Source organism: Solenopsis invicta, chromosome 7, assembly GCF_016802725.1.
Source record: "Solenopsis invicta isolate M01_SB chromosome 7, UNIL_Sinv_3.0, whole genome shotgun sequence".
Taxonomy (NCBI): domain Eukaryota; kingdom Metazoa; phylum Arthropoda; class Insecta; order Hymenoptera; family Formicidae; genus Solenopsis; species Solenopsis invicta.
This window is the reverse complement of record NC_052670.1, coordinates 19186201-19196110: the sequence shown is the minus strand read 5'-3', so window position 1 is coordinate 19196110 and position 9910 is coordinate 19186201. Positions and strand designations below refer to the sequence as shown.

The following is a 9910-nucleotide window of genomic DNA, read 5'->3' as shown; positions in this document are numbered from 1 at the left end:
ATAAAAATAAAATGTGCTGTAATCGAAACTTTTAATATATTATTAATGCATTTAAAATATTATGTTTTCACGTGTTAATATTTTTAAAACTATACTTTTTGCTCAATTGCTTTGTTTTTGGGTATATTCTTTCATTTTATGTCAATGTTGACTCCATATTGCACGTACTTGTACGTTTATTATTTTTAGAAGCGTTATTTAGCTTCTGAACAATCTCTTTATTTATTAGTTGATCTATATTAGATATTGCACATGACTTAAATTTTGAGTTCACATAAACTGAAACAAAAACCGTTAAAATATATATATATATATATATATATATATAGACATAAAATAAATATTTTACTTACAATTTTATTACTTTCTTTTTATTATTTTATGCTTACATTTGATCGCATCCACTTTTAGTGTGTCGAGCTTTGCTTTAGCCTTAACTCCCTCTTTTTTCTTGTGTATATTTGCTACTTTCCCAGTTACTGAAGAATTCGCAAGGTCTGTTTGCGAAAAAACTATCGACATTAGATCGCTAGTAAGTTTTAATACCGATGTATGGTTGCATCTATTAATTTGGACCTCACTGACCATCACACGTGCACTCCCGTCCAAATCAATTAATTTTGCCTAAAAACATTTATGAAAAAATTATAATATTAATGCACAAACATTATGTAAAAAATAAAAAGAAATGCTAGTTATTTGGCTTAACAAATTTAATACCATATAACAGACCTGCTCATTGTCGTTTATTGCTGAACTTGGTTCCAATGTAGACGTATCTACAGTCGTATCAATTAATATGTCTGCTTCCTTTATTAATTGATTCCCATCAATGTTATCGCAGAAATGATGTAATTTGTCAGTTCAATGTTATCGAACAGAAAGGTGTTCAAATTCTCTTCATTATTATCGTCATGTTTTAATTGAGACACCGGTACATTTTCGCAAGTAGTTTTACTTTTTATTTTTGCATTATTATTCATTTCGTGTAGCATGTCCTTCATCTCTTGCAAATCTTTTTTGACACGCTCATACCTTGTATGTTGGACAAGTCTGAAAACATAAATAAATTATTAAAATTATATTAATTAAAGTCTATATATCATAGTCTATTATAAAAAATTTATATTGATGCAAATATGTAGAATGTACTTTCATTAACAGCTCTCAACGCTCTCAATCTTCTGTTGTCTAGCTTCTTCGAGTTTTTTGTTTTTCTCTCGCAAAAAAGATAACTCTTTTAATAAATCTCTTTCGGATAATTTTTCGCCTGAATCATCTAAAATCTGTACATATAAAAGAAGTAATAAATATATAAAATTAAAAATGTCACAAAATCTTTTAAAATTAGAAATCTCTAATTATATAAATTAATTGTAATGTAATTCATATAAAAAATGTTTTAGATGCTACACAGTTTACTTTGAACAAACTTTAAGTATATTTTATTTCAAGTAACCAAAATATAGAACATTATTACGTTTAGATTTATTTACAATATATATTAATTTTAATAATAAAAGTATATAATAACGCTGATTTCATTATTTTCAATAACGTACAAAATTTGTCAGGAGTTTTGTTAAGATTCTTATAAGCATCGTTTTGTTACGGATCCCTGTTTTGAATTATTATGGATATTTTTTATAAAACAAAATTATTTTTATAAAACAAAATTGTACCGTATTTGTTTTCTTCGTTTCCTGGCAGCGTTTCAATATTTCTTTTTCTCTGTTGTACGTAATGCTTTCTTTGTTTGCATCTTTTGAAGTACTTGCTTTATTTTTTACCTATATAACATATATATTTAATTAATTTTTAAGTCTGTATATTATATAAATTCCAAATTTAACGTTTTCAATGATACTTTTTAGAGATCATGCCCATAAAATTTACTGTTTATGCTACAGGATGTAAAAAACTTGATCAAGCATTCTCTTTAATTCCCTCTACATGTATTATCAATATAAAATTACTTACAATATCTTCTTCATCACTGGAATCATCAGTAACTTTCTTTTTTATTAGTTTCCGTTCTTCTTTAGAAGGATTAGGGATGCCATATTTAATACAGTTTTCATGAATATTACACATACTAGCCCAATCTGAAAATAATATAAAATAATTCTCAGCAAAGAAAAAATATTAAACACGTACAAAAAATGATTATACAGAGTAGATGATCATACAAAGAGGTTAAAGTAGCTAAACGTAACAACATAACACAATAATAAGAAGTCAATAATAAGCCAATAATAAGAAGTTTATATGGCTGAATTTTGCAATCATTGTAAAATTGATTTTAATTCTATGTTGCATTTGCATATGCGACATTGCATTATGAAACGATAATTACCAATCCATTACCGAAAGTGAAAAATAAACTTACCGCCATGTGCTAAAATTTTGGCAACTGATCGTTGCCATATACAATTCTTTAATTTTTTTCTGCATTTTTGATGCAGGTACGACTTCTACATTTGAAGGCCATTTTATGGTGACTGTTTGTCCACTTTTAATGATTTCTTCAATATCTTCATCGTTAAATTTTTCACATAACCAAGCCCGGAATCCTACTGCCAAACTTTCACCTTTGTTTGTAAATTCACAAATAATGCAATCACGATAGTTCATTTTGCATTAGTGTAATTGAATTTATTAATCTTATTAGTAAAGTACTAATCTTATTAGCAAATTTTGTACCAAATACACGTGTATGCACTACGAAATATGTTCTGCAAATGAAGGAAACAATTGCCACTCGATGGGAGATCGGGCTTGAAAGGATATCTCTTTTTCTCTTCAAACCGTTACTGCTTTCGCGCCTCAGTTCTCCGGTGACACTCATAGCGTTTTTCATTGGCTGCGTTCAGCAGACTCAACATGTTGAGATATTCTTTTAGATCATCCAATCAAACTTTCAGATTTAGAAGAATACACCAATAACAGCGAGCGCTCACTAAACTGCTGAGTCTGCTGAACGCAACCATTGGGAAAACTAGCGCGCACTGAATGTGCACTTACTGCAGGTAATTGGGTGTTTCCGTTGGCACCGTCATCGCGCGAACCAAAACGTCCAATTGCCAGCGGCGAGTGCACACTCAGTGCGCACTAGTTTTCCCAATGAAAAACGCTATCAGTGTTGTTAGACGGGCCCGGTTTTTTGCGCATGCGTGGCTACAGTCAGCGCTGTAACTGGTGTACCGAGAAAGGGGCGCGTTGCGGGCTCGTCATATGATTAGGATAGGGTAAGGTAAATATACATCGATTTGTTCACGTTGCTTTCACTCAATATTTTTTTTTTCGCATTGAATATCTTTGTTGTCTCCCTCTTCTATATATCTCTCCTATATATCTTTTTTATTTGCTTAAATGTATATTTATTTTATTTTAAGTACAAGAATTTTTTAAGATTTCAAGCAACGCGAACTAATCTATTTATTTTAATATAGATTTATAAAATTCAGAGACAAAAGAAGCAATCAAAAAACGACAGTTTGCAGAATTCCAAAATTGGTATGGGTTACCAAAGATCTCCTTTCTGTCACTAAGATCTACTTTACTGAAGCCTCATTTGACGCGCATGCGTGAAAAACCGGGCCCGTCTAACAACACTGGTGACACTACGGCCTGTTCTACAATGAGTCGCATGTCGGAATCTTACGCCGTGGGAATTGACCAATCACAGTCGAATGTAAGAAGAGTATTCAACTGTGATTGGTCAATTCTCACGGCGCACAACTCCGACATGCGACGCATTGTAGAACAGGCGGCAGGCCGAACAGGCCTACAGGCTTTTTGCCAGTAGCGGAATTCTGTAACTCCTTAGCGACAATTCGGTATCGTTACAGCGTCGTTGCGCAGATATTATACATGGTAGAAAAGCTGCGCGACGACACGTAACGATATCCCTAGCTGTCGTTAAGAGTTACAGAATACGGCCCCAGGAGTAGGAAGAGTAGGAATAAAAACATGCACATTACAAAATCATTTTATTTCGTTCTTTCTATATTCATTTTTTCTCTTTTGCTCGTTCGACGCAAATAAAGCGGAGACGGGGAGCAGAAATAGCTCTAATACGGATACGCCGATGTTTAGTGCGTCCGGTTGAATAACCTAAAAAGAAAGAAAACTGCGGATTTGTGCGGATATATAGTGATAAATATAAATGTACTGTTTTTAGTATTATAATTATTTAATATTATAATGAAAAGAGGCCCTTACAAAAAGTATCTAAAAATTAATGATATCCCAATTCCAGGGAGAACAGTGCACCGTCATCTAATCGAGGTATGTAGAAATTATTTTAATTGCTATGTTGCATTGTTTTTTGTTCAATCTCTTTTTTATTATTAATGAATAAGTACCAGGTGTATGTATAAGTTTTTTCCGATTTCACTAAGAGATGACGCCAGCAAAAAGTACGCAGCGTATTAATTTGACACATACGTCATTTTGTTCGTCTGACATAGAACTACAAACACACACAAGTTGAGTCCGCCAAAAACTAGCGTCTTTGTTTTATTGTTCAGTGATCATGTCGAGTTTTGTGCCTGAAAAACATTTGCGGCACGCGTTGCTTTTTTTATTTAATCAACAGAAAAAGGCTGTTGAAAGTCATCGTTTGCTGGTAGAAACATATGGTGAACACGCTCCATCGATTAGAACATGTGAGACATAGTTTCGACAATTTAAAAGTGGTGATTTCAATGTGAAAGGCAGTGAGCGCTCTGGTAGACCACAAAAATTCGAAGATGAGCAATTGCAGGAATTATTAGATGATAAGCCAACTCAAACTCAACGGCAATTAGCAGAAGCATTACATGTATCACAAGAAACAATTAGCAGACATTTACGAGCAATGGGAAAGATCAATAAACTCGGTAAATGGGTCCCACACAATTTGAATAAACGTCAAATGGAAAATTGCAAAGTCACTTGTGAAATGCTGCTTCAACGCCACGAAAGAAAATCATTTTTGTATCGAATTGTGACGGGTGACGAAAAATGGATTTATTTTGAAAAACCGAAACGGAAAAAATCGTGGCTTTCATCTGACGAAGCCGGTCCATCAACACCAAGACCAAATTGCTTCGGCAAGAAGACCATGCTCTGTGTCTGGTGAGACCAGAGCGGTATTGTGTATTATGAACTCTTGAAACCCGGCGAAACCGTTAATATACAACGCTATCGCCAAGAAATAATTAATTTAAACCACGCATTAATCGAAAGACGACCGGAATGGGCCAGAAGACATGGCAAAGTAATTTTGTTACACGACAATGCGTCTCACACAGCAAAACCAGTGAAAGACACCTTAAAATCTCTTGGATGGGACATCCTTCCGCACCCGCCGTACTGCCCAGACCTGCCGCCATCTGACTATCACCTCTTCGCATCAATGGGGCACGCGCTCCCAGAGCAGCACTTCAGCAATTTCGAGGAAGTTGGAAAATGGCTCGACAAATGGTTTGCCGCAAAAGACAAGCAGTTTTTCTGGCATGGTATTCATAAATTACCTGAAAGATAGGCAAAATGTGTAGAAGCCGATGGCCAATATTTTGAATAAAAAAAAATTAATTTCCCTTGAAAATTACTGTGTTTTTTTTACCAAAAAACCGGAAAAAACTTATGCATACACTTGGTACATACACACTATTAATAAAAATTATTTGATGCCTTATTAGTGGCTTAGCAATAAAAAGTGTTAAAAAGTCATTATATAATATATCGTTACGTATAGTATGTGTATGATCGTGCTAACCGATGGATTACTTAATGAATTTTTTATATCCTTGAATCAATGATTAGTACATTAAAAACAGTGTATTTGTATGTTATATATCTTATAATATATATTTACTGTAGAATGTCGATGGAAATAGAGAAGGTCGACAGATTCATGATGTCAGGGCAGAAAATGATAGTGATAACGATAATTCAGTATGTAATTGAAATATTACCGTTGTAAATTATTTGTCATTTATTCTTATATATATTTTTAGGCAATAATAGAACGTAGAAAGTCATATAAACAATACCTGAGAGCTAACAACATTGCAATTTCAAAGAGAACGGAACATCGACGTTATCTAAGAGAAGTAATTTATTTAGATTTCCATTTTATCTAGATTTTCAACTAACATTGCGGCACTCAGCATTCTGTTTTTATTTCAAATATTTCTTTCTGATCGATCAAGGCGATGTGAGTTAAGAAATGTTAAAAGTGGGTTTACTTAAAAATTTAAAACTTTATCTATTTATTCTATTCTAATTCACGTTGCCTTATTTGACTAGAGAGATTCGAAAAATAAACGAAATGCTCGATATGCCACCAAAAATTATAATAAAATTGGAAAACAAATATCTGAATATTGTTTTTAATTATTAATATAGAATATTGAAGCAACGAAGAGAATCGTAACAATAGAATTAGAAATGTCCAAGTGGAAGGTATGAATGATGTAGATAATGATAACTAATATTGGTTGATAACAATGATGTAATACGTTTTAATATGAATCAACAAGTAAATATAAATATAATATTTTCAAAACAAAGAAAATTAGTTTTAATGCATTTCAAAATATATTTTTGTTAATTATAAATTTTCATCTATTTAAAATTAGTGAACAATTATATTATCGTTGCCAATGCAATATCTTTTCTGCATATAAGAAATTAATAACTTAAAGACATTTTAAAAAACTTACTTGACATATCAAAAAAATTTTTAATTAAAAAATTTAAAATACATATATCTCGATTACATTTTATTTCCTAAAGTTATTAATTTTACGTGGGAGAGGAATTACCGATATTGCCTAAATTATTAATATTTATATATTCATTATTAGAATATTGAACAAAATACAATCAATAATACTGATGATAATAGAACTACTGATAGCGATTGGAGCGATATACATCATAATGAGAGTGATTTAATAGATGATGATGAGAGTGAAATTTTTTACGACGCTATCGAAGAAAATTTAGAGCCTTTTATTCCGCAGGTATATATGGAAATTTATGGGAAATATTGTGGAACAGGTATTTTATGGAAATATTTATAAAATCTATAAAAGCAATATTTATACATAACTAATAAAACATCAACATATATCTCTTTTTAATAATAGAATCAGAATTGAATAATTTTTAAATAAAATTTTTATGAAAATATTTACAAAATCTATAAAAGCCATATTTATACATAATTATTAAAACATCAACACATGTCTCTTTTTAATAATAGAATCAAAATTGAACAGTTTCTGTATAAAATTTTTATCCATACTAAATTGTTATTAATAGTTGTTATTAATATTCGAGTGAAGTATACAAATTAAAAATTGTATTCTATTTTTCAATTGTTTTTATTTTAATAGTTTATTTTAGTAATTAATTAAATAATTGTAAAATTTCAGATATTTTATAAATATTCATTTTTAGAAAAGGATTCCTTTGTATAATGATTGCGATCTAACAAAAGAAGAAAGCGAGCTACTTATCATGGCATTTACAGTTCGACATGGACTTTCAGACTATGCACTGAAGGATTTACTAGAGCTTGTTAACTGTCATTTACTATACGCACAACATATATCGAAATACTTGTTTTTAAAGAAATTTACTCCTCTAGTTACGATTATGCCGCATTTTTATTGTCCTGAGTGCAAAAATAATATTTTGAAATTTGTCGACGCTGCATTGCTTGGTCGATGCGATGACTGCAAACGTAATTATTCTAAAGATGATTTGAAGAAAAAAGGAAGCTATTTTTTACAGTTACCACTAGATAAGCAATTGACAAGAATAATGAATAGTCAGCTTTATTATAAACTTTCCAAAGACAGAATAAATCAAAGTGATGTAGTTAATAGACGAGTGTATCGTAAAATAGTGGAGGAATAAGTGATCACTGAACAAGACATAACGTTACAATGGAATACTGATGGCGTACAAGTTTTCAACTCAACCAAAGCCTCAATTTGGCCTATTCAAGTCAGCATAAATGAATTGCCATATCGTTTAAGAAGAGAAAATATAATGTTATGTGGTCTTTGGTATGGACCTGATAAACCTGTTATGGACATTTTCCTTAAACCTTTTGTAGAAGAATTAATCACTCTTCATAACAATGGAATAGAATGTATCACACCACAAAACTCTGAAGGAATTAAAATCAAAGTGCATACGCTTATCGCATCTGTAGATTCAGTTGCTCGACCACTATTGCAAAACATTAAACAATTCAATGGAGAATTTGGATGTCCTTTTTGCTTAAAAAAAGGAGACAGAGTACCAATCCGAAGAGGTTATACACAAACCTATTGTGGTGATGTAGGTATACGTCGTACCTCGGAGCAATGTATAACCGACTGTGCTGAAGCGATTGAAACAAATTTACCCGTTCGAGGCGTTAAAGGACCATCTATATTAATGTTGTTACCCGTATTTAACATTATACATTCGTTCGGACCTGACTATATGCACAGTATACTTTTAGGAGTTACTAAAACATTTGTTTATAATATTTGGTTAAATCCAGTATATAGTGATAATAGACCGTGGTATATTATGGAAATAAAATTAAAGAAATTGATGAAACACTATTAAATATAAAACCACCTTGCGAAGTTACTAGAACACCGCGGTCAATATAAGATAGACAACTTTGGAAAGCTTCGGAGTGGAAAAATTTTCTTCTGTACTACTCACTGTTATGTGTGTTGGATATAATACCTCCAGTATACGCCAAACATTGGTCATTGTTAGTTTTTAGCATGCATATCTATCTTAAAGACAAAATTGACGAAAATGAACTAAAAATAGCAAAAAAAGCGTTACAAAAATTTGTTTTTAAAGTTGAAACTTTGTATGGACAAGAATTTGTAAAATTTAATGTACATTTGCTTCTTCATATTCCAGAAGCAGTATTGAATTTTGGATCATTATGGGCGCATTCGACATTTCCTTATGAGCATTTTAACGGAATATTAGGGAAATTATTTCAAAATTCACAAGTAGTACCTAAGCAAATATGTAAATCATATTTAAGACTCAAAACTGTCGATAAAATAAGCAATACTACTTCTTCACATGAAAATTGTGCAGTTCGTGCAAAGACGCTCTTTAATAGAATGTTGAGGTTGCGGAAAATTAATTTATGTGTCGATTATGGACCGCATTTAAGATTATTAGGTTTAAGTGTTAACATAACATTGTCTATTACAGAACAAGTATCTATCACACAGTTGTTACAAGAAGACATAGTAGCAAACGACGTTCAGTCTTACAAACGTTTTATTTTCAAGGGCATTTTATATCATTCAACTAATTACGAGCGTCTCAGAAAAAGAAAAAATAGTACTGCACAACTGACCAATGGAACTTATATTTTGATTACGAAAATTCTTATGATTCGTAAAATCAATTTCAATAACTATATATGTATTATTGTTGGTAATAAGTTTTTATCGCTCAATTTAGAACTTCCTAAGGATTCAGAAATTCAGAATAGTTCCAAAATATACAGTAGCATTGTGCAAAAAACAGAACAAATTACTTGTATTCTTCCGGAGTCACTTAAGACAAAATGTATAAAAATAGATTATAATTCACAAAGAAACCAATGTATAATTATGCCTCTTGTAAATTCTACAGAAATTGATTAAATTGTATTTTAAAATGCATGTTTATTTTATTTTAAATCTATAATAAACTTAATTCCTTTTTATATTATTTAAATTTTTATGATGCATTATTGTTATAATTTTTTATTAATATTATTAATATTTGACATAAACTTGTCATATATGTCTTATAATACATAATTTATGGCACAAAGTTATATATTTTTTGAATAATTATTTGCCTGAATAATTATCCGAATAATTATTTTTTA

At 31.0% G+C, this 9910-nt stretch overlaps 3 protein-coding genes across 3 annotated transcripts; 1 reads left to right on the top strand and 2 right to left on the bottom strand.

The window, feature by feature from the left end:
- Positions 1–699, bottom strand: LOC120358234. The gene is made up of 2 exons (XM_039451774.1): positions 390–699; positions 1–279 (listed from the first exon to the last, which is right to left on the bottom strand). The coding sequence occupies exons 1-2, from the start codon at positions 586–588 to the stop codon at positions 137–139; spliced, it is 342 nt and encodes a 113-aa protein (XP_039307708.1). The 5' UTR covers positions 589–699; the 3' UTR covers positions 1–136.
- Positions 700–978: 279 nt separating this feature from the next.
- On the bottom strand, positions 979–2912 carry LOC113003493. Its single transcript, XM_026133104.2, has 5 exons — positions 2390–2912; positions 1981–2105; positions 1683–1790; positions 1153–1286; positions 979–1053 (listed from the first exon to the last, which is right to left on the bottom strand). Exons 2-4 carry the CDS (start codon positions 2092–2094, stop codon positions 1158–1160), a joined length of 351 nt encoding a protein of 116 aa, XP_025988889.1. The 5' UTR covers positions 2095–2105; positions 2390–2912; the 3' UTR covers positions 979–1053; positions 1153–1157.
- A 671-nt stretch (positions 2913–3583) lies between these two features.
- LOC113003498 lies at positions 3584–9684 on the top strand. The gene is made up of 7 exons (XM_039452254.1): positions 3584–3694; positions 4125–4170; positions 4262–4290; positions 5869–5943; positions 6006–6101; positions 6858–7016; positions 7456–9684. The coding sequence occupies exons 1-7, from the start codon at positions 3584–3586 to the stop codon at positions 7915–7917; spliced, it is 978 nt and encodes a 325-aa protein (XP_039308188.1). The 3' UTR covers positions 7918–9684.
- Positions 9685–9910: the final 226 nt, after the last annotated feature.

Bases quoted from the DNA above. Each gene is read 5' to 3' on its own strand.
- LOC113003498 (XM_039452254.1), top strand. From the start codon at position 3,584: ATGCGTGAAAAACCGGGCCCGTCTAACAACACTGGTGACACTACGGCC. The intron at 3,695-4,124 runs GTAAGAAGAGTA...TAACCTAAAAAG, and splicing joins TTGACCAATCACAGTCGAAT to AAAGAAAACTGCGGATTTGT. The intron at 4,171-4,261 runs GTACTGTTTTTA...TCCCAATTCCAG, and splicing joins ATATAGTGATAAATATAAAT to GGAGAACAGTGCACCGTCAT.
- LOC120358234 (XM_039451774.1), bottom strand. From the start codon at position 588: ATGGTCAGTGAGGTCCAAATTAATAGATGCAACCATACATCGGTATTA. The intron at 280-389 runs GTAAGCATAAAA...TTTTTGTTTCAG, and splicing joins AAAAGTGGATGCGATCAAAT to TTTATGTGAACTCAAAATTT.
- LOC113003493 (XM_026133104.2), bottom strand. From the start codon at position 2,094: ATGTGTAATATTCATGAAAACTGTATTAAATATGGCATCCCTAATCCT. The intron at 1,791-1,980 runs GTAAGTAATTTT...TATGTTATATAG, and splicing joins CCAGTGATGAAGAAGATATT to GTAAAAAATAAAGCAAGTAC. The intron at 1,287-1,682 runs GTACAATTTTGT...TTATATGTACAG, and splicing joins AAACGAAGAAAACAAATACG to ATTTTAGATGATTCAGGCGA.